Below are 24,652 nucleotides of genomic sequence, written 5' to 3'. Positions count from 1 at the left end.
TTAAAAAAACAGCAACATATGCCCCAGGAAATAATTTAAGAAAGAATTTTTAGAATTAACAATGGCATAATGCATTTTGGTACATCTTGAAAACAGCATTGATGCTCGCTTTCTACTATAAAAATATGCAGTTAGAATAATAATAACAACTAAAGTATTTTTGCCATTTGAAAAGGCTTTTGGTTTAAATCAAAAATCTGGAAAAAAAATAGTTGATTTTTTTGCTAATATACTAATGTAATTACTTTAAGACAAGACATAATGTGTTTTTAATTCCAGCTTGCTGAGGTAAATGGCTTATTGGCTGCCCAGTGCTTACGTTGTCTTGAAAGCATACTTAAATGTTTTGAAGATTAGTTTCTAATTTGATATGTCGCTTACCTGATTTTTCTGCAGTCTCACAAGCTTCAAGGCATTTGAGAATAATCTCATACATTGGTCTATTGCTTTGGATAAATATTCTTTTCACCAAAAAAATATAGACCCATGCTTAATGTACTTATAGTCTAATAACAGTGTATCCTTTTACAAATCATTATTTTAAAGCTAAATTGTTCAATTTGGTTTTGTATATGTATAGCAAGACATGCAATTCAAATTATATAGGAAATAAAATGCTGTCTGACGTATGAGAGAACGGAGTTGAAATCAGGATCTGGAAAATATTATAGCATTTTGTGGGGCTTTTTTCCCAGTTAGAAAGTGTTTTAAACCTGATTTTTTTCTTACTTTGTGTTATTTGGAAACAGCTAAGATAACCTTGCATGATTCTCACAAACATTTCTTGGAGCACTACTGCTGCAGCTCAGTTTCTCAGGTAAAGTGATACGAACTACATACTCAAATCTAGTGAAACTTCAGAAATGTATAGTTTATGGGGAACTGGAAAATTAGCAGTATTTTTGTGATCAGCTCAATGAAACTTTGTTAGGTTATTGACAAATATGGAATCATGGGCTCCAAGTTTTTGAATGGCAAGGTTTAAACTTAGACATTTCCCAGGGAAATACCTTGACATTATGCTGGCTAATGGTCAGGTAACTACTGTACCAAGAAATGCTCTGTACAAAGAATAAAATTTTTGTTGTAACAAAAATGTTCAACATGTTGAAAGTCCTTAAGGGTTTTCCTGTATCTCTTGATGAAGGAAGATGAAAACTTAATACCAATGACAGAAGATGCGGGTTTCATTTTTCACTTTTTTTTGGTTTTTTAGTATGCTGGGTCTTAAGCAGCTTGCCAGTAAATGCTTTTAGTGTTTTTCCCCTACCAAAGTATCTTACTAAAACCTTTGGCAGTTTTTGTAAAAATTGACTATAGATAATTGTTAAAATGTCCACAGGGGTTGTTTATGGAATCAGAAGCTGACTTCATTGCCTAACAACGTTTTGTTCAAAACAGACAGAACATGATGCAGAAAGGATTATGTATTTTATTTAAATCTCAAGCTGTTTCTGGCAAACAAGACACTGTTTTGTTGAATTTTCCTCATTCATTCTCTTATGGCACAATGTACAAGGTGCTTGTAAAATATAGATTTCAATCTGTTAAGTTATGTTTCTAAATCATGAATGGCACATCATTAATAGACATTATGTGGGATAAAGTAAATTTTGTTATGAAAATTAGTGAAAAGGAGCAGAAATGCAGGCTTCACTATGGAAGACCATAACTTTGCCCCATTTCTGCAGCTGAGTTGTGTAATGGGACTCCCTTGTGCTATAGGAGATCAATGTGTTCAAAATACTTTTCATCCTTGATACATGCCCCAAGGTAATAATTTAGGTTTAGAATAATGCTTGTAAAAGCATCTTTTGAATTCTGTAGAGCAGAATGACCTTCTTTCGTCAGTGTTGTAGCTGGTGTTGAAAACTTTCACCACAGGCCTGGCTAACTATCTGATTGGTTCATTGTTTTATTTTTTAAAATCTTTGTCCTGGTGTCAGCAGGGGTAGAGGTAATTATCTTCCTAATAGCTGGTATAGTGTTGTGTTTTGGATTTAGTATGAGAATAATGTTGATGACATGCTGATCTTTTTAGTTTTTGCTAAGTAGAGCTTGCCCTAAGTCAAAGACTTTTCAGCTTCTCATGCCCTGCCAGTGAGAAGACTGGAAGAACACAAGAATCTGGGGGGGGAAACGGCCAGGACAGGTGACCCAAACTGGCCAGAGGGATATTCCATAGCATATGGCATCATGCACACAATATAAATGGGGGGAAAGCTGGCTGAGGGCTGCTGCTGCTTGGGAACTGGCAGGTCAGTAGGGGGAGAGCAATTGCATTGTGCATCACTAGTTTTGTATATTCTAATTATTTTGTTACTATTTCTAACCTTATTATTTTATTTTTTTATGTCTCATTAAACTGTCTTGATCTCAACCTTTGGGTTTTCTTGCTTTTACTCCTCCAATTCTCTCCCAGATCCCACTGAGGAGGAAGAGTGAATGAGCAGCTGTGTAGTGCTTAGTTGCCATCTGGGGTTAAACCACAACAGTCTTCAAAATACAAAATCACTTTCCTCACCAACATACATATTACATCACAATTTGGAAAGTTCTCAGCTGGGATTTTTTGGGGGATCAAAGTGAAAATTTTATTTCCTGTCTCAAACCTTTTTAAGTTGACGCAAGTGCTGCTGTCTGGAATATATCCAAAGAAGCCAGCTTTTGTGAAAAGTAGATTTGGTATACTTTTTATGCCAACAGTTACTTATCAATGGGAGAAACTTCTCTGACTAATGAGGAGAGATCCCATTTAAAGGTTGCATGACTTAGTGTTGGTTTGTTTGCTTCAGAAGCAACTACCTGGTTGGATGCTGCACCCACTGTGATGGTTGTAACAATACTTAGTAAGAGTTAGGGCAATCCTATATTTACACTTTCTGGAGAAGGGAATCTGTGAAACTAAGGTCCTATAGAAAGCAAATAAATAAAATTTGTAATCTGAGAAGAGGCAAGAGAGAAATTTTTGGTTTTTTCCATGAGGTTTGGGGGGAGTTTGTTGCTTTTTTGTAATGAAGCAATGAAAGTCAAATTGACTTTTTCATTATGCATAGCAAAGATTCTTATAGTATTATTTTCATAAGTACATGAAGATGACACATTACAATGTATAGGGAGTATAAATGCACAAGCACAGGAGCAGCGTTTCCATGAGAATACATTGATATAAACCACTGTCATTTACACTGAACAGTACCAGGCTTTTAACATCAGAACAGCAATTATCTGGGATAATTTCCCAAGATTCACTTCAGATCCTCTTTTCAGTCCTGAATGCCTCACTACAAGGAAGACACTGAGGTACTGGAACATGTCCAGAGAAGGGCAGCAGAGCTGGTGAAGGGTCTGGAGCACAAGTCTTAAAAGAAACAGCTAAGGGAGCTGGCCAGCTGTTTCACCTGGAGAAAAGGAAGCTCAGGAGAGTGATAAGCTCTCTACAGTCACCTGAAAGGAGTCTGTGGCCAGGTGAGAATTGATCTCTTCTCCCAACAAGCAATAGAACAAGAAGAAATGGCGTCAAGTTGTGCTACGGAGAATTTAGATTGGACATTAGGAAAAATATCTTCACCAAAATGGTGGCCAAGCACTCGCATAGGCTGCCCAGGGAAGTGGTTGAGTTATCAACTGTGGAAATATTGTAATATTTAAAGATGTATAGATGTGATGCTTAGAGACATGGTTTAGTGGTGGCAATGCTCAGTTTACAACTGGACTTGATCTTATTTTCCAACCTGAATGAGTCTGTGATTATTCCCTCCAATCCCACTTTAGTCCACTCTTTCTATTTGGTTTTATCCAGTCTTATTAAAAATATAAGTTATCTTATCAAAGGAGTGGGATACAAAAAACTTATCTGGAGCCTACCTATGCCAGGAGTTACCTGAAGCTCACAGTGTCTTTGAAAACTAATACCTGCTGTGGAATGGGGCAGACAAAGTTACTGAAGAGATTAATGTTCCAAGAATACCAATCTCCGAATGTCTGTCAAGGAGGACTGGCTAGATCTATCCCTGTACATTGGAATTTGGGTTACTGATATCGTTTGCCTTTAGTAGCAGATGATGCCAAAGCCATTCTGATTGGATTGTAGAGGACCACATTTACCTGATGTTGGTCATGGCACCTTCACAATGAGAGAGGGACTGAGGAAAGTTTCTGGGGCTAGATCCCATGATCTTTATCATGATAAAAACCATATAATTAATGCAAGCTCTATTTCCTCACCTTATTCTGAGTATTCATGTAGACCACTAATGTAGACAGCAACTATAAAAAGTCAGGAAATGAAAAGTCTTACAATATGTAGTACAATACTGATGTGAAAAATTGTAATCCATCAACATGTCAAAGCTTATACAGGTGTTGGCATATCGAAGAGCTCCAGTGTTCTTTAATCACAGCTAAACTTGAATTATAAAAATGTTATATGGTTAAGGTAGATACTTGAAACACAGTCTCGACTATACTGGCTTATACGTTCAGTCTGTTTCAGCAATTACCCTTTTGTAACTCATATCAAGCAGATCAGAGAAATTAGTTCTGGATTTATATCCCTGTAAAGATACAGCCTGTCAGGGATTATCAAAAAATTCAGAGTCCAGAAACAGAACAGTGTCTTTCTGAGAACGTCTTTGATTTAAAACCAAGTTGATGATTCTGTGATTTAAATTTCAAAAATCATCTCCTGCTTATATAAAAAAAGTATAAAAGAATTCAAAGAAAGGACAAAAAAGTACCTAAACTCCTTTTCATTTTGTATAAGGATTTTTTCTCCTGGTGTTTGCTTTCTACAGATTTGAGCATGAGCTGAAAACTTCAATTTTATAATGTATTTTATTATCTAGCAAAGTTTCTGTGCATGAAAGAGTAGGAATCCACTTAACATGATTTGCTTCATACTAAGAATGATATAGAAGGGAGGACATTTTCATTATGTACATGAGTTCTGGTGTATGCCAAGTATCAAAATAGCTGTTTTCACTTTTCTAGTTGATTTTATTTATTTTAATTTATTTTGTCAGTATAATAGTTCTTACAAATCAAACAACATATAATTTGTAGCAGATGGTAAGAATTAAAAATGCAGTACAGAATTTCTGTAATAAGTCTTATTTCCTTTCCTTTACTGGAGCTTGAAAGTCCAAGATTAAAAAAGATTGTTTGAGATATATTTTCATTATATTTCAAAAGAATATTTAATACAGTGGACTTTTTTTTTGCATGAACTTGGCAAACAAGCAAGACCTCTGAAATAGATCTTTAGAAAAAAATCTTTAAGTATTTTATCTAAGAGAATGTCTTTTCATTCCCTGAGGAAGTCAGATCATCCACCTCCATATAGTGTGAGGAGCTTGTCCTCCCTGTGAAGATAATCTGGTATTTTAAGTTGCTTTCCTCTTTAAATTACTTTAAAATGCCTTTGGATCTATGCTAGAGTTTTGCAATTTCCCAGTACGGGAAAAAAGACAACTCCCTCTTTGAAGTTTGTGGGAGGTTTTGTTGCAATTTTTGATTCTCAGCTGAAGTCTGGTCTTCTGCTAATTTCTGTTTTGATTGTGCATGTATCAGTGCCTTTGTTACAGAACAAGAAAGTATTGGCCTTTATCACTCTACAGATAGAAAGAGTAAAAGTTTCAGTATCAATTCTGGATGTTTGCTATGGAATTTTACAAGTGGAAAAGAAAATTTCTCTTGCCAGTGCACATGTCCTAAAAAGACTGCTAAGTGCAGGACCTCTGGAGATCCTAATAATCTCTGATTCTGATTCTGATTCGATAGGAAGATTTCTTTCAAAATATAGAAGTTTCTGAAATTCTTCTCCTTTCTTCCAACTGAAACACTTTTGTCCTTTAAAACTCCTGGCTCTTTTACTGATCTAAAATGTTACCTGATGGATTATTATCAGTAAATATTTATTCAGACACTTTTAACACAAGTTCCAGAGGCAACATTCATGTATAATTACCTGTCTCTTGGTAACTTCACTTCCCAGTACTTGGGAACTAAACAAACTGGCTGTCATCCAGTACAAGTTTAGGATGCATGGAAACTGCCTGAATCCCTGACTGTCTAGTGAGATTAAAGAGTGGACAAAATTTATTATAGATCAGATAATATTTTTAAAGAACCAGAGCTTATACTTTTAGAACAGCCAAATATTTTGCAATGGTATTCTTATAGAGATTGAAACTAAATATGTTAATTTGCACATTAAGAAAACTTTTTTGTAGTTTACTGAATGTAATTGCAAAATACCTCAATTGCATTGATTTGCAAGGCAAACTCTCTATCAATTTACAATTCTTGCTTATCACATTCATCTTGGTTTCAGCTGAAACACCAAACCAAACTCAGCAGGAGTTTGGGTGCTCCTTACCAAGTACAACAGTAGCACATTGGCTGGAGCAGCCAGCTACATCTGTCAAGAGCTGCAAGGGGTAGAGGATAATAGCAATTGGCCTGAGGTCATATGAAATGAAGTTTGTGTATAGGCTTAAGCAGCTTCCTGGTTTTCCCAAGGTCTGGATGGTGGGAAAGAATGGAGTGACTCATCATTTTCTCAGCACTGGTAGGACAACGTATCTTAAATTTGTCTGATTCAGGAAATAGATATGAATAACTTGGCAGAACTAGAGAATGGTTTTTCCTTCGAGCTGAAAAAGAAAAATATTGGAGAAAAAGTAGTTCTGCATTAGAACTTAACAGGTTTGGGACTACCTTTTATCCATTGACTTAAACAGAATTATTTCCAGTTCATTAAGAATGTACCTTAGGAAGGGAGCTGGCCTATAAGTATCTGAATACAGCAAATAGCTTTGCTTTTGCACACATGGGTGGTGGAGTCTAGCAAGTGCCACTTTAACATTCTGCCACCAAATGAAGTTAGATGAAACCTCCAATTCTTGTAATTCATGTAGTCCCCTGTGGACACTCAAGTGAGTGTAAAGGTATGGGGGAAGAGCTTCTAGGGTTGGGGAAGGTCACAGAAAGGCAAATACAGTATTGCCACAAAAAGATCAAACAGCTAGGAAAGCAGCTTGCCTGTTGAACTCATTTGAATATAGGTAACAATGGCTACCTCCCTGCTTATATTTGTAGCATGGACTTGTTATTTTCCTTCCCCTTAACCCCTTGAAATGCCCTCATGTTATGTATTTTAGATATTATATGCAGAACTGAATAGAAAATGTACTGGGTTTTGTAAATAACCAAATATATGTTCAAATATTTTGTGTCCAAAACATTCTAAAACTTACTCTGAAAAAGAGTGATTAGAATTTCTATAGTCTGTGTTGAAATCAAAATGCAGAAAAATAACTCTGACACTTACTTTTATCATCATACTCCTTAATACACATCGTGGTTAAAAAAATAGAGTGGTATCAGTCACTAGAAAAGTATGTATCTGGATTTTGTAATCATAACAAAGCATGGAGGGCGTGATCCAGAGATTTTTAGGTGTCTCACCCCTGTAGAGTGACTCACTGAGCTGGAGTTATGCATTATTTTTTTCATTGGACTGCCAAAATGTTGTTCAGGAAAACTCACAAGTTGACTGGAGAGCTTCGCAGAAGTTAGGGTGCCCAAATGGAAGAGCATGTATGAGACAAGGATACACACAGACATTCTGATAGCTGTTCAGTGAACATGTCTATTTTTCTACATATTGACTTGACAATGTAAAATGCATAAATGTTGTGAAAAATAAGAGTCAGGAGTACCAGTGTACCCCTTGTTTGCCCCTTTTGGCCAGGAAGCCATGATAGAAAGGAAATCAGCTCCAGTGGTAGATGAGTAGATGTGGCACTCAGGGACATGGTTTTCTGGTGGATTTGGCAGTGCTGGGTTTATTGTTGGACTTGATGATCTTAGAGGTCTTTTCCAACCTAAATGAATCTATGATTCTATGCTAATTGCAAGGTAGATATATCAGAGGGTCACAGCTCAACTCCCATGAGTTGGAATTACCTTGGTTGCAGGAGATGTAACCCAAGTCTGCCACTTAGAGAGCACCCTAGGTGATAGGCTATTTTATTTGGTAAGACTAAAGCCAATTTTGATGGGCACTGAGAGTGTGCAGTGGACATTGCCAGTTCCAAATGTGCTTGCCAAGTACTTCTTTATTCAGGAACTATGTGGTCATGAGTGAATGACTTCTTTTTTCACACTTGGCTCACTTTTTTTTGGAGGCTTGAGCAATATTTAGCACTTTAGCAGTATTTAGGCACGGCCATGTTGGGTATTAAAGTAAGCACTGCCATTTGCAGGTGTGAAGGTGTCACTGAATACCATGGAAATGGTAATTGGATTACATTCTGTATAAATGCTCTTCTTGCACTTAAAGATTTTTCTATACTGGCAATTAATTTCTTAATTGGTTTAAGACAGTTCTTCCATTACTTTAATTATTTAATCTCTATCACAGCTAAATAACTAAATCAACATTGGAAAGAATTACTGTGCTTCTATGCATCTGGATACTTTGTGGTTAAAAAAAAAAAAAAAAAAAAAAAAAAAAAAAACCAAAAAAACCAAAAACCAGAGAAATATATTTTTTTGCTAATTACATTTTCTCTAAGTCTTCTTACAAAAGGTTTTTCAAGGCATAAGTATGAACATTATGTTAACTGTCCATGACTGACCAACCTGTGTTATCTCTGGCAGAAGTTCACAAGTTGTGTCTCAGCAAAGCAGCATGTAAATACTGTCTGAGGGGCTAATACTGAAAGATGTTTCTACTCCAACATTAACAGAAGTGAAAAATAAATTCAGGAATCCTAGCCCAGGGTGAACATTGTTCCACATTGTCAGCTAACCTCCTTCAGCTGTGGCTTGGTTGTGGTTAATTGGGTGATTGTTTCTCAAGAAACTTAAAAATTCCATGGTTAAAGTGATTTGAATACAAGAAATTTTAAGATGGAGGACCCATTAATCTATGTAGTTACTACCTCTCCCTGTGCTTAATGGTTTTTTTTGTGGTTTGTTATTTGCTTTTTTTTTTAATGTCTTCTCCCTTCTTGTGGTTAGAAGTGTTATCAGGACAAAGTAGATATTTGGGAATGTCCAGACTTTCCAAAGTATGGTTTATGTAGCAATGTGGTATTCCCCTTGCTGCTTTCCACTTAAGGAGTTAGCTGAACATTAACATGATTGAGTATCTTTCATAGCATACTGTGAAAGAGACGCTAAACCACTCACTCAGCAGCCTTTGTCAACACTTCAGATTGTAAATGAAGTGAATAAATGAAAAGGATGTTGATTTACAACTGAAAGGGTGGTCTTCAACATATTGGATCACTAGCTACATATCTAAAATGCTGTTTGCTGAATTTCTAGATTATGTCTTACAAGCAATAATGCAAATAATTTGCAGAATAAACAAATGTGTATACTTGTAATCCTTAGTTTTAATTATTCTTTTGAGTCTCATAATTATTTTTCCATTGCACAAACTTAAATATTCAGTATTCAAGAGATTTCAGAATCTAAAGACAATTGAATAATTTTTGAGCCAAAAATAGGAAGAGGAACTGTGGTATACAGGTCTGCCTCCTGTCTGCTATATATCTTCAATTTAATGCTAATAAATGATATGTGATTAAATTCTGAGGCTAGCTTTGAAAAATCCCATGTTAGCTAAGGGGTAATTAAATATGGAAATCTGTTATAAATGCCGTGTATGTAACTTTTATTTATGCTTAGTAAAGTATAAAATGGGCATCTCTATTTATAAGACTATTGTTTATGGTTCCCATTTGTTCTGTCCTTGATTTAATTCAGTCTATTCAAGTTTTGCTCAAACAGCAGGTTTGGTCATTAGTAAATAACACGAAAATAGCTCAACCCTTTGATCTCTAGAGTCCTTACATATAAGGTGCCTGGAGGCATGCGTAATGCAAATATTTTGTAAGTGCAAATAATGAAAATATTTTGTATAATAGACATGTCGAAACTAGCAGTATTTGTAAGATTTTTCAGTTTCTGTTGGATGACACAGGGAGAAAATAAGCAAGAAAAACCTCAAATAGTCTCAAAATTTACAAATCATTTTGTTTTAATAGCAGTTATAAAATTATTATGCTTTTAAATCCCATACATTATGTACATAGGAGAAAAAGTATTCTTATTTATTTACATAATTATATAATGTAGAGTGATTTTAAGCTTCATGTATAGGCTGTCTTTGTGTTCAGAAATATAAAAATCTACAAGGTGCATCAAATTTCTGGTTTTATTTGGAATGTGCTACTGTGTTTACTAATATCACTTAGTTGATCTGCTGAAAAACCACTTCTGATTATTAGACTGTTGGGTTGACCATGGGACAGTTCAGTGAAGAAATTCCATCTTCACATATGAATCAATACTGAGGAATCCAATAAAGAAATTGTCAGTTCTTGGTGTGAACTCATCTCCAATGAACACAACAGGGAAAAGACCCTGCCAGTGTAACTGCTAATGCATTGATTTACTCCAAAGGTTGAACTACTCAGTTTTTATTCTTGAAAACAGTATTGTTATCATTATAGTTACAGTATAGTTAGAGTATTTAGTTGTCATTAACTTCTTGCTTTTATTACAGCAATTTATTTCCAAAAATTGTAAATGAGGAGGTAGCCTGTTAACTTCACATCACCTTTTGTTTCCTCTGTGATTCTGGAGCTTAGGTAGGAGAGATGTTTCTCTTGGTCACTTGAAATCAGTTCTTAAATGGCTTTGAGTTCTAATACAGTGCAAGAAGTTCTCAAAGGGGCTTTCTAAAACTAGCAGTATCTTTGCATTTCCCTAGAACTCAAATTGTTCATATATACATAACTGCAAATCTTTCTGTAGCTTAAAACACAGAGATTTTGTTAGATTAACTATTAATTATTTTCAGTCCTTCACACTGGTAATTATTCTCAGTAAGTATTTTTACAAATATTAAAATAAAATTGTTTCTAACTGATAGTTTTGTTGAAGCAAAAGACATTCTCAAAAGACATGTTGCATATTGTAAATGCACTTTGCTCAGAATACTTTTGATTTCTTTCTCTGTGGTATCTGAGGGTACAGTTTAGGGGAAGGCAAGCGCAGGCTCCACTGAAATCAGCAGTCCTGGCTTGTCTCATCTTTGACAGGGCATTTCATCTGTGTCAGTTACTTGGATCAGAAAGTTGAAAAATACTACAAGAAAACCAAAATGTAAGTTGTCTGCCTGGTACAACTGACTAAGACATCACTGCCAGTGCAAGAAGTAGGGAGAGGAAGCTGGACTGTCTTTTCTACCAGAAGCCCACACTGGTTTTACCTAAATATGTCAGGAAGCTGTATTCTAAGAAAGCAGATGACTGGTTTTACTTGTAGGATAAATACAAGATTTAAGAGATAAAAGATAAAAGAAAGAGATTACTCTTGTCATTTAACAGCTCTTTTAGTTAAAGTGCTTGGCACTGTTCTGTCAAGTTTATGAAATTCCTGAGCAATCTTTATTATCATTCTTTCTTAGGTCCTCTAGATTGCTATAACGATACATCTTTTTAATCTGTGATTTTTCTCTTGTTTTCCCTAGAAAAATTGTGTTGCTGTTGTTTCATTTGCTTTGGTCTTAAATTGAAAGGTTGGAGAGCACATGAAGGCAAGAGTGCAGGCTGGAGTTCTCTACCTGTCACACAGAACAGATGGGACTGAGCTGTATCTTAGTTTGTACAAAAGCAAATCCTGATCTCAGTCCTGCCCTTATGGAGGCTGAGGAGCCTGCACAGGCAAATTCCATAATTGCCATAAATGTACACCATCCTCGGCTTTTGCTGACAGCTTTAGTCAGCTGGCAGAGGAAGCTTCACAACCCGAGGCAACTTTTGATTATCCATAACTTAAATGCTTTAACATTCTGGAAATAAAGATCTGCAGCTTAAACTTGGCACAGGGCTCTGTGGGAAACCAGTGAAGCACAAGGAACAACAGAAGGCGAGGAAGTTTGGGCAGTGTAGCCAAGGAGACACCCAGGTGCATTGCAGCTAGTTATCTGGTGCTTTTCTGTGTGAGTCTCACAAGCCTGTGTAAGTACATTTCACTGCTGTTTCCAACAGGATTTAGGAGGGGAATGTAGTGCCAAAGCCAAGCTGGCACTTCTGAGAGGCTAGAGCATGTCACTTGGAGAAGATGTACTGCTGCTTGAGATGTCAGTATTTGGGCAGAGACCAGTTGTGGGTTTGCTTGCAGTTTAAGTATTCAAATGGCTGTGATTATGAACTTTCTCCTTTTGTCTTGATGTAGTCTGGTATAATTTTGTTCCTTATCATTTATCACATTAGAGCCACAGATCTATCAAGTGAATGACAAGTATGTAATCAATTGTATTGTAATGATAAAGACTATTGCAAGGTTTGTATCTTTCTCTTCTTTAATATCTTTAAACTTTGCAAAAACCCAGCTAAGCATGATCCTGTGCAAGTAACCTAATGGCTTCACACTAGTTTTTCCATTAACACTCTAAAGATATTTGGTTCCAGAAAAGATCAATTAAGTGCATTTTGGTGGGTTCCTGCCATGAAGATGATACTGTAATGGTACAAGTATGCCTTCAAGAAGGATAAAGAGTATTATTACCTCTAGACTGCACATATAAAAAGCATTACTACAATCTCTTGTTACTTCATATTTGGTGATTGTTTACTTGGGGTTTCTTGTTTCTTGTTTTATTTTTTACTAAACAGACTTGGATTATCACTTGCTTTTGTCTTCAACTCCTCCTACTTAATCCTCTTGTCAAAGCCCAAAGTTCCTGCGGGAATCCAGTCACAGATGATGTGAATGACATTGCAAAATTGGTAAGTACCTTTTATTTTACATTATTCTGTATGTTAAAAAATTAGTCAGTGTCTAAGCAAAGTTAGTAAATCTGTATTGGAACTAGGGGAATATTAAAAGAAAATCCATTAACACTTGTCATTTGAACAAAATCTTTTTTTGCCGTGAAAGTAGTTCCAGTGTTAATTGAAGAGATTATCTTGACCAAAACAGAGTGTATGTACATATGTAGTTTCCTGACTCCAAACTTCAGTAAAAATGGCCAAAAATCTTTATTTCCTGAAACATTATTTCAGAGCAGATTGTTCCCTATGCACATGAAAGATTATTGTCTTTGTGTTACTGACTTGCATGGAGCAGACTGGCAGCAAACAGTGCTGAATTGAAGCAGAAGACTTTACCTCAGATATATGAAAGACAATTGCCACATATAAAAATAGTGTGGTATCAGATATCGTTGTAGCAATTAAAGCAATAGCAATTGAACAGGTTTTGCAGTCTTTGGGTGTGAGTAGGTTACATGCATTATATATTTCTCTGCTTGCTGTACCCAGAAGTTTAAGTCTGAAGAACTCACAGCTTCATGTAAAAATTAATTTAAGGAAATTTTAACTCTTACTTAATTTGCCACTGAATTAAGCTGAAAAACAGCATCTGCTTGTGAAGTCAATTGGTGTTAGGTCCACTGAAGTTAATAATTATGCTATTTTACAGTAGTGCAGGATATGACACCGAAATTTCTAAGAAGTAATATATTAGCAAGCATATAATCATCTGCATATTGCATCTGGCTGAAAATTGTGGCTTCACTGTGGGAAAAAAGTTGCAACATCAGTGTTATTACTGTCAAGCACTTATATTAAAACCCCTAGCATTTGCTGCCTGTGCAGTGTTCTTGTTTTCTTTGGTCCTTTTTATATACATTGACACATAGTGTAAATCTCTAGGGGTGCTCTACAGTCCTATTTAAATGTTTAGTGCTAAATTAGTCCCTTTAGGCAGAATTTTGAAGTATTGTCATATTCATTACAGGTAATATTTCATCTCTTGGAAGAGTATTAAGCTTTGATGTAAACTTGTTGAAAGCATGCAAGAACAACAGAATTCCTGTGAGGGCTGGTGAAATTGTGTAGTGAAGGGATAGCAATAACTTCTTTGTCAATTTTGTGTCCTGAGAACAAATTCTTTATCTTTCCCTTTAGTAAAATTTAAACTTAAATTAATAAACTTAAAAATCATATAAGTACAGATTACAAAAAATGTGCAAGCAGCTTGAATAATCACACTGTCCAGGTTACACTGTTCTTTTGCTACTGCCAAGCTTGAGTGGGGTTGGGCTGAGCTTCTTTGGATACTCCTCCACAAGGATGCTGTGTGGTCATTCTCCTGACTTAGACCCATATCTTTCAGATCACCCTACAAATGCAAAATTGAGGTCAAGTTTCCAAGCAAGTTCAAAGATATTTTGGGTTGGAGAAATAACAGAGAGGTGCAGAAAGTACAAAGCCCCAGACACATAGATTCTCTCTGTTTTGAGTTGCATGAGTTGTTCTGAGAATGTGCTGAGGAAAGTCTGTCTCCCTGTTTTGTCTATGTTAATATTTGCAGAAATAATTTCAATAAAGTCACTTGAGAATTAAAAGGATAAGGTGAAAATAAGTTTCGTACCATCAACTTAATATAAAATCTCTTTGTTTCAATTAAAGTGACTAAATTGCATGTTGATCATTCTCTTTTGGAATTCTACAACATGGCAACTATACATTAAGAACAAAATTTAAAAAATACAAAATAAGGTTTAAAGTATTTTAAAACAAAACTTTGTTAGCCGACAGTGTGAATATGAGAAGGGAGAAGCCTACAGAGAATACTGACTGATCACGCTACTTTGTAGCAAGAGCAGATTTTTTATGCACTATGAACTATATCCTTAGTACATATAAAAAGGACTCCAACAAGATATTACTTAAAAATATGGTTCATGAGACCCTATAACTCTTGCAAATAGAAGTAAAAATTTTGTGCCATTTCTGCTTTTTGAAACACAATATACTCATTGAGTTAAGGAGTGATATTCTGATGATGTGTATCTTCAAAATTCAACCCAATCCCTCAGCCACTCCTCATATGACTCACTCTCTAGACCCCTCCCCAGCTTTGTTGCCCTTCTCTCTTTTTCCTTGTGAAGTGAGGGGCCCAGAACTGGACAAAGGACTTGAGCTGTGGCCTCACAAGTGCCAAGTACAGGGAGACAATCACTTGCCAGCCTGGTCCTGCTGGCCAAGTATTGCTGATACAGGCCAGGATACCAATGGCCTTCTTGGCCACCAGGGCACATGTTGGATCATGTTCAGCCAGCTCTCAAACAGCACCCCCAGGTGCTTTTCTTCCAGGCAACCACTGCTCCCCTAGCCTGTAGCCCAGGGTAGAATGGTTGTGGCAAGTGCAGGACCTGGCGTTTTGCTTTATTGAACCTCAGACAGCTGGTCCCAGTCAACTGATGGAGCCTGTCCAGCTCCCCCTGCAGAGCCTTCTTCTCTTCTGCAGAGAGTTCAACTCTGCCATCCAACTTAATGACTGAGACTGTTCTTGGTCGCCTTGTCCAGATCATCAATAAAGATAATAAATAAACTGTGACTGGCTGACCCCAATAATGAGCCCTGGGGAACACAAATCAGCACCTGGTTCTGGTGCCATTCACTATCAGTCTCTGGGCCTGGCCATCCAGACAGTTTTCACCTAGTAAAAGGTATACTTGTCCAAAGTTTGAGCTGCCAGCTTCTCCAGGAATATGCTGTGGGAGACAATATCAAGGGCTTTACTGAAATCCAGGTAGACAACTTTTTATAGAGATTCTGTAGGTCTTTAAGTAAAAGTTTTATTTCTTCGCTCATCCAAAGAATCTGTGCCTGTAGAACATAGGGCCTGTAATAAAAGTCCTTCCCTTTCACACTGAGAACAAATTGTAGCCTAGAGGATTTCACAGAAGTGTTATGTGTACAGTTATTGCTCATAGTTATTATGATGTTATCCACAAACTCTGTCACATTTGGATACTGTGTGTAGTTGTTCTAAATGCTGTATTTTTAGCCAGACTGTCATGTTCTTTAACCCTTTTTGTCCACATTCATGAGTGTTGCCCTGTCTCTGTGTGCAATAAACTATCTGTTCAGTGGTAGTGCACAAATCCCATCACTTAAGGATATTCCTTCTCTTCCTCCTGTCTCATCACAAATTATCAAACATAACTAGTCTAGAGCCTAGATTCAGTTTGGCATGAATCGTCCTCAGAGGCAGAGGAGGATTCTTCTCTTTAATCTCCCCAAAATGTTAGTCTGTCCTGAGCCATTTCTCCTCACTGTAAAGTCGCATCACCATCTCTCCCCAGCCACTCAGGTCTTCAACAAAGGTGTCTGATTTGGCTCATGATGCTTCACAGACCCTTCAAAGTTCACTTTTAAAACTTTCATTGTTTTCCTTGTCATAATAGGAGAAAAAAATTTTTGTAGTTCTCTGGACAAACAAGTACATTTTTTTTCCAAATTCTTGGTGGATAAAAATCCAGTCTATGAAAAATCTTTTTCTAGCTTCAGTTTCTGTAATTTTGCTCTTCTGTCTGTTCACATGTTTCTCTGACTCCTTATCTTCTACTTATTTCCTTCAAGCTGTTCCTCCTTTTTTCCCCACTATCAATGGCAAGCTTTTTGGGTTTATCATCAAAGGTACTGTTAACACTGCCTGTGTTGTCATAACACATGCTGAGTTTGCCCTCAGCTTCTGCTCATTATTTCCATGGTATCTGTTACACTGTTTGTGGTCGCAGGAAAAATGCTCCTTGATAAACTACAGGCAGATTCCTATCCTCTTCCTATCTCATGCTAAAATTCTTTGCACTATGAATCCATATCCTGCTTTTGGCTTTTTGTCCAGTATGTTTTCCCCACCACAGACACACTTCTGCAATACACCTGCAGCTTGCTTAATGGTGCCACAATTCCCTACCTAGTCTTTGTTTATTTGGTACTGGCCTTGCTCCAAGAACTGTAAACCCTCTACATCACTTGTAGAAAACTCCTGAGCATGACTGTGGCTGTGTTCTGCTCAACTTTATTGTACTATAGGGATATGAGAACATTCCTCAGTTAAGACCCTCAGTGAATATAGACGTTAGATGTCTGCTGAGCCTAAGCTATTGGAGATTAAGTAAGACGTGTTGTGCAGTGCCTGAAAATGTGGGTCATTTGCCTAACCAACTTTGTTTTGAGTAATAAATTGAGGCCAGGTGTGTGGTGCAACTTGTTTTCAGTGGTCTTAATCTGGATTTCACTAGCACCATGCTAGACTCACATGAGAAGAAAGAATTGGAGAGAAAGAAATTCAATAACTATAAGGTTTCTGAGCATTAATCAATGTAAGACCAAACCAGACTGGCATCTCTTCATAAAAAATTACTTCTATATTCTGTAAGATTAAATTTATTCACATCTAGGTAATATAATTTTGTCATATGAAGACTATATCCTAAGTAAAATGATCTTAAGAAGCAAAGAACAATTGAACAATAATTTTTGTTTTTTAATAGTGGGAAGTTTAAAAGAGCATAATTTCACACCTATAGAGTATGAAAGTATTTAGAGAGTATTCATTTTGCACTACTCATCACATGATCTCCTGCTTCTTTTGTAATGAAGATGTCTGGAGGGAAGCACATTACTTGATGAGTAAATGTTCCATATTATGAAACTGTAATTGCAGCACCTGTCAATAAAGTCTGTCCCCATTGTTCTTTTCAGCACAGTAAGTCAGCAGAAAGCTGCATCTCTGTAATTGTGCATTTGATTTTGCATAAGAATTAGGAATCAGTTGTATATATCTTTGTTAAATATGAACATCAAAACCTAAATATAAATAGAATTTTCACTGGGCTGCGCAGTATGTACAGAATATACCTACATACTTTTGTTTTGACATTAACAAAATGTAAAATACCTCTTTTCCCATGAACTACTTCTCTAAAGCAATTTTCTTATTTTGCATATTGGAAGCCCAAACAATAGTCAGGATTTACTGACCAGTTCCTTGCTTGAGACATGCTGTGAAATACTTTCCTTTCACATTACATCTTTGCTGTAAATATGTACTTTACACTCTCTGCCACATTTTATTTTTATTTTTAAATGGATTTAACTCTCCTGAGTGAAGGGGTTGTAAAAAATGATCCAGAGTTGTTATGCTGCAAATAATCTGCCACTATGACTGTAAAAAGTGTGAATGGAAATCATTAGCATGTTGTCTTAAGCCAAATGATGAAAATTATATTAACTGCTTCATTAGCAGATAAGATAGAGTGGATTGCAGAGATGAAGGACAGACAGTGGAAGCTCCTGCAGGAAACAAAAACCCAGGGAAGCAGTGAGAAAGAGCTAGAGAGGGACTTTTGACAAGGGCATGTAGTGCTAGGACAACAGGAAATAGCTGAAAGAGGAAAAAATTAGATTAGATATAAGCAAGAAATTCTTACTGTGAGGGTGGTGAGACACTGGAGCAGGTTGCCCAGAGAAGTGATGGGTGGCCCTTCCCTGGAAAAGTGTCAGGACCAAGTTGAATGGGGCTCTGAGCAACCTGGTGTAGTGGAACATGTCCCTGTCCATGGTAGGGAGTTGGAACCAGATGGTCTGTAAGCGCCCTTCCAGCTCCAACCATTCTATTATTCTATGAAAAGAACAGGAAAAGGGAAATAAATAGAGAAATTCAAGGTAGCTATTACATCCAAAAGGAAAGTATGTTTTTTCCCATCATATGCTTCAGAGTAAAAAAGAAAACACTGACAATGGAAAATAGTAATTTTACTTTATTAAAATACTTTATCTTTTATATGTGTATAAAAAATATATATATGTGCTTGTCCCCTTATAATTTTCATAACAATCACAATAAAAGGAATTTTCAAGAACAGTAGCCCTCATTTCAAAGGATGTGACTGCAGATAGGTCATCTTTCATGTCTGCTGTTGCAATGAAAGAGTGGTTTGTGGAACCCAAATCGCTTTATACCCTGTTTTGATCTCCACATCTGTGTGAGCGTGAGCATTTTTTTTAAACATGTTTGGGTTATGCAGTGTTAACAGTGCTGTATTAAATATTCAGACCTCTGTATGACAAAAGTAATCTTACATTCCCCAGTTTGAGATGTTGTTACAACTGGGAATGCAGCACTTTCTGTTGGTTTCATGTGGATTTAAAAACGTTAGTCTAGATTCCCTACTCTTCAACTTTTCTCAATCTTAGGATATCTACAATCACACGTGGCCACTAAATCAGAGAAAAATTTTGTGACATTTTAATAGCAATTCAATGCTTTTGGTTCTATATGTTCCTTTGCAAGATTATCAGTTGACATTCTCTATAATAATCAAAATTGTTACTTCTGTCTAAACCAAGGTAAGTTGTGCAGGCAGGTGTTTTGTGGTTCCCCAGATATGTCATTGTACTCATGGAGTTGAGCAGAGGAACTAATAAAAAAGCCATTCCAGGTCTCAGGTGGTTTCAAGGGACTGTTCTTTTCCAAACACCTTTGCTCAGGCAGGTCAGAGCCACCTTGTCATCTGCTCCTTATTGTAAGCCACAGCAGTCAGGCACCCTGCACCGAGTGGGCGTGCAGAGTCCATTCATTCATTCCAGTGGTTGGGTTTGCATCAGAGTCTTGGTGGTTAGTGTTCAACAAAATTTCAAGATACATTTCAGCAAAGCAAAGGAGTACAAAATGCAGACCCAATATAGACTTATCTTTCACTTTACATCAGGGGCTTTACCCTATTTTCTGTGCGTGCATTGGGAAGTCCAAGCACAACACAAATGTAACTCCCTCGCTTTGACTGAGATCCATCATTTACCAGCACAGCATCTGACATGTGGACTTCAGTCAACAAAACTTTAACAAGTTTTGTCTTGAGGCAGTGCATGTATTTTATCTTTGACACCCTCCTCCCAGTGATCTTCATTTTTAGTAGTAAATTCAAAAATATCTTATCTGATTCACAGTCTGTCAAGGAGAGAAATATCTGAGGCTGAGCTGTTTGCTCCAGCTCTGATTGAGAAGGTGTAAGAGCTCTTGGGCACTTAAATTTTTTTAACTGTGCGTGAAAAGTGCTTGAAAGGCTCTGATGCCAGGAAAGTAGATTGTATACATAATGCATATAAATTCTTGTAGTGTTCATTGATATGGAACAAATTTAATCTTCCAGTGACCTTTCTTAAAGAGCAGTGGTTTTGCTGGAATTGCTAAGTGTGGAATCCCTCTAGAGTGAATATAGGAAACTTTGCACATAGAGTAGCATCTTCACTATCTGTACTGTTTAAAGTGCTGCAAATCCTACCTCTCTAGGCATGCAAAGGAAGCTAGAAAAAAAATTAAATACCTATTAGTATGCTGTGATGTTTTAAAGAAATCAGTAATAGACAAAAATTTTGGATGAGGATTTAGAATAAATCTGATGCTCTAAAGGAAGAACAAATATATTGAAATATTTTTCAGTATTTATAGTATCTTGAATCAACTCCCCAAAATGCCAGGTGAATAAAAATTAATACAGAGAATTTTAGCAGTGGTTCTGCTTTGGGGATGTGTAGGTATAAAAATAAAAGAAGAAACAAAGCTGATTTATGCAAGGGAATTCTTAAGGATTTATACAGTAACTGTTCTAAAGCTGTAGGAGAAAGATAGATGTCATTGAGCTGAAAAATTGTAGCTTAGCCCACATAAATTAAAAAATGTTTGGAATTCACTTGTGTTTGGCTGTGTAGAAGCATTGCCCTTGATAATTTTTAGAACCATAATCTTTTGAAATAACTGGTTTAATTTTAATTGAAACAAACTTTTAATTAAGAAAGAAAACATTATGTTTTACCTAAAAACTGCTCAGGAAGAAAAGAAATCCCTGTGCTGGTTGCTATAGCAGCAGAATCAAAAGCAGCCATAACAGAATGATCTTTAACCTGAAGTAGAAATGCTTTTGCACCAAAGGAGCTAAATCTGTGCATATTGGTGTTGACCATGTGGATTTTAAACTAGGATGGGAAATATCAATTGACACTTTCATTGATAGAAGATAGGTTTATTGTATCATTAAGCATCATATTATGACATTTTTGAAAACATATTTCAAAAGATTGTGGACTTGTGGCAGTCCAGTGACTGTTGGACTGTTCATCTCCCAAGCCAGCACATTCTCCAGATGTTCAACCATGTCTCACAGTAGTGTTGGAACCCATCTGTGGCCGATTGTATAGGATAATTCAGCAAGAACCCTTCTTCCTCTCCTTGTCTTTGCTGCAGCATTTCATGCTTACCTCCATCTGCAAAGCTGCAGCTTACATGTGTGGAAACTCTCCTTTCCCCCAGCATATTGCTATGATATAATGATATTGCTCATCACTAGTAAGAAGCACAACTCCAAAGTCAAAGTTGTGCTGAAGTGTTTTTACAACCTGTTACATAACTAAGCACAAGGCAAGTATTTAGGTTCAGGTGCTTGTTGAAGTTGGACATTATTTGAAGGAAAAAGGGCTAGATACTTCTTGGTCCTCTACTGTCTACAGTAGAAGTTGTAATATAAACACTTCAAGGCATTAAAAGATGGAAGAGCAGTGGAGTTTCTGCAGTAATGGAAAAGGTCAAATCACTTCTTCTCAACCCATCGTTGAGTTTAATTCTGCTGGGAAGCAGTAGCTCTGACCATGATCAGATCAGATCAGATCTGGGCATATTGCAGAGCTGTGAAAAGATGGTTGGTTCACTTGTGAGTAAATAAGTGTCAATAGCAGTTCCACAGGAAAGTGAGTATGTAAGTAACTATTTTTGCCTGCACCTGGTAAATTACTGAAAATTTGTGTTGAATATTTGGTAGATTTTGTTGAATGCACTTATGGAAATGAAGTCTTACTTTGTGTAATAAGTAATAACATTTTTTATTATCTGTTTATTGTAGGTTGGAAATCTCCCAAATGATTATATGATAACCCTTAAATATGTCCCGAAGATGGATAGTCTGGTATGTACAACTACTTCAAGTTATTCCAAATGAAATAGCCCACTGGAACCAGTGATGGCTGTAACATTTTGTACCTAGTCCTATGTCTTAGCAAATTACAGTTAAATAATGTTTATTTCACTTTTCATATGGTTTCCAAGTATTTATTTAAAAGAAATGTAGAGAAATTCCTGCAGTCCCTTAAAACTTTTTAAATTACAGGAATTCTAAAAAAGTATTTCTTCATATTAAATTTTTAAACTTTTTTTTTTTTTTGGTGATAAGTCAAATTTTCATTGTGTTATTATTTCATCAATATTATTTCATTGTGGCAATTGAAAAGTATTGCTTTCTTAAAGAAATAGGTTCTCTGTAATTGTACTTTGGAACATACTATAGAAATTCTTCTTGTTTCAACCAGTGGAAATGCCATTAGAGCACAATAAATACTAAGTAGCCAGTAAAGAGAACCCCAAGTTCAACAAATGGTGGCATCAGGAACTAAACAAACCAGTAGGATTTCAAATGTACTTTGTGTTATTCTTTCTATATAATCCCATATTTAATACATAGTGATAGTTTCAAATCAGCCTTATCTATGCATCTTAAAATTTTATAACATTTTCATTTGAAAACCATATTACTTTGTTGCTCAATCTACTAAATATTTTTTTATTTTCCTCAATTTAACAAAAAAACCTATTTGAAATTATGTATTGAAAACTTAGTTGTTGCATACATTGCACTAAAAAGAAGAAAAGGAAACAAGGTAAAAGTACAAATTATGCTGAAGTCTATATTGTTTTAAGGCAAGGAAAAATGTAAGAAAATTATGATTTTGTCAAGTTAACTGAACAACACTGTGCCTGTCTTAAGAATTATTCATCGTACACATACATCAGTACCTGAAAATTATCTGCTAGATGTGAGAAGCTGTTTTTGTGTCTGTACAGTTTTCACTGTAAAAATCCAATTTGTATGTGATACACTATGAGAATACATCCTCCCCTACAACAATGTGGCAAATATAGCAACATTCCCCACTGATATTGGAAAATGATGCCAGAAGCAACATTCAGTCCTGAATAACAAGAAGGTGAGAGGAGGAAAAGGAGGCTGCAGGATAGTGAAGGGCCCTGAGTTAGGACGTTATGAAGGGTTATGTCAGATGTAGAAGTGTTTTTAAGAGTTTTGCTGGAAACTTTTGCTGGAAACTCCAGGCATTCACTAAAACTTAGAGTACTTTGGAAAATCCAGTTTAAAGTTGGTTCTTTAGACAGGAAAACTCTGCAGAATAAATGCCATGGAAGTCAGGTACTAGATCCATACAACGAATGGAAAATTTTCCATTTCTTAGAATATCCAATACTTAGAGAAAATGTAAGCCAGACTGGCTGCCACCATCCCCTGACTACTGTGCTTTTTGAAATTCACTGATCTTGGTGTCTGATGTGATGATATTCACATTTGTGGAGGACAGCTGTAGCCTGAGTGCTGTTTCCCCAGCTTCCAGCCTATTCACTGTTGGGTTGGATTGAGGCTGTTCCCTACACTGCACTCCTGGGGCTGCTGGCAGATGAAGAAGGCCAGGGAACCTGCTTGAGCAATGAATACTGGTTGTTCTCACTCTTGCATCTCTCCATGGTTCAGGTTTGACTGCCAGTATGCAGATGCTTTTCCATTCTTTTCAGTGCTATGTCATTTTGATGCATCATATTCAGAAATTTAGACCAGTTTACATTTACAATAAGCAGCCCAAGAAATAAAAAGGAAGAAGAGAAGTTGAGCTGAGACTTCCATGTTTCCTTTGCACACCACTTTCAGTCATGGTAATGGCAGGTGCAGTTCTCAGCCACATGCCTTCACAGAACAAAGTATCCAGCAGTATTCAGATCCCACTTTGCCAAATTCTTCTCTGGGAATTTCAGCTTGTGTTATGCATACAACAGCAAGACTGGCTGAGTAAGTAGGCTTTGCTGTGGTCCATGCAAGCTGGGAAACCCATGGCTTTGGCTAAGGTAAATGCCCTTGCTCAACTCTGAAGGGATTGAAATGGTGTTCTGCTACTTTTTCAATAGATTTCAATATTCAGTGCGTGCATAAAGCAGGAAGTGTACCCAAGGCAGCGAGTCCCAAATGTAGATGACTAAAGGTAGGAAGGCAGAGTGAACGCAAAGCAGATGGGAAGCCAGTGTAGTGCATGTAACAGGAACAGACTGACCCATCCATTAAACAGAAGGGCTGTTGCATTATGCACTAGCTCAAGGCAACTGAGTGGCTTTAAAAGTAGTCTTATGGAGTAAACTGTGTAGTCGAACCTGAAGGTTAAAAGGCAGAGATGACAGCAAAGGGCTGAATTCAGAAGAAGAGATAACATTCAAACTTTTACATAGATGTAGAAAGTAAAAGCCAAATGAGAGCTACCTAGAGGTACAAGGGAAATCACATTTGCAATTGCCCTAGAATGTAAATCTTGGTCAAAGTTTACACAAAATATCAGAGTTGAGCCTCCCATTTCTCTTTGCAAATAATGTCATATTTTTCAATTAGAGCAGTTTTATCCCTGTGTTTGGTAGGTATTGACATAGCAAATGATTGCACAGCTTGACATTACTGAAAAGAGAACTTAGAGCTTTTGTGAAATACAGCTTTGTAGGTCAGAACAGTTCAGTCAGAGGAGACTCCTACACGCATGCTAAACCACAGGAGCAACAAAATAGACTCCCTGCTGGAATTGCCAAATGCTCACTAGGAGAAGCAGCAAGCTTATGCTAGTCCCTGCCAGAGGAGAATGCTCACCCACAAAACCTCAAAGGAAAAGGTTTTTGA

The 24,652-nt window shown here is 36.6% G+C and overlaps 1 protein-coding gene across 7 annotated transcripts in view; it reads left to right on the top strand.

Annotated features, from left to right (window-relative positions):
- Window positions 1–24,652, top strand: part of KITLG (KIT ligand) — a 56,846-nt gene that overhangs the window by 13,373 nt on the left and 18,821 nt on the right. For 4 of the 7 annotated variants that reach the window (XM_085570198.1, XM_085570197.1, XM_021528019.4 and 1 more), the window contains exons 2-3: window positions 12,702–12,815; window positions 21,782–21,844. In XM_085570198.1, coding sequence (XP_085426324.1) covers window positions 12,702–12,815; window positions 21,782–21,844 — 177 coding nt within the window. The other 3 variants (XM_085570200.1, XM_085570199.1, XM_085570201.1) reach the window with 3 other exon arrangements.

This window comes from Lonchura striata, chromosome 1A (assembly GCF_050655825.1).
Source record: "Lonchura striata isolate lonStrDom1 chromosome 1A, ASM5065582v1, whole genome shotgun sequence".
NCBI lineage: Eukaryota > Metazoa > Chordata > Aves > Passeriformes > Estrildidae > Lonchura > Lonchura striata.
The sequence above is the reverse complement of the archived record's forward strand: the minus strand, read 5'-3'. Positions and strand labels throughout refer to the sequence as shown.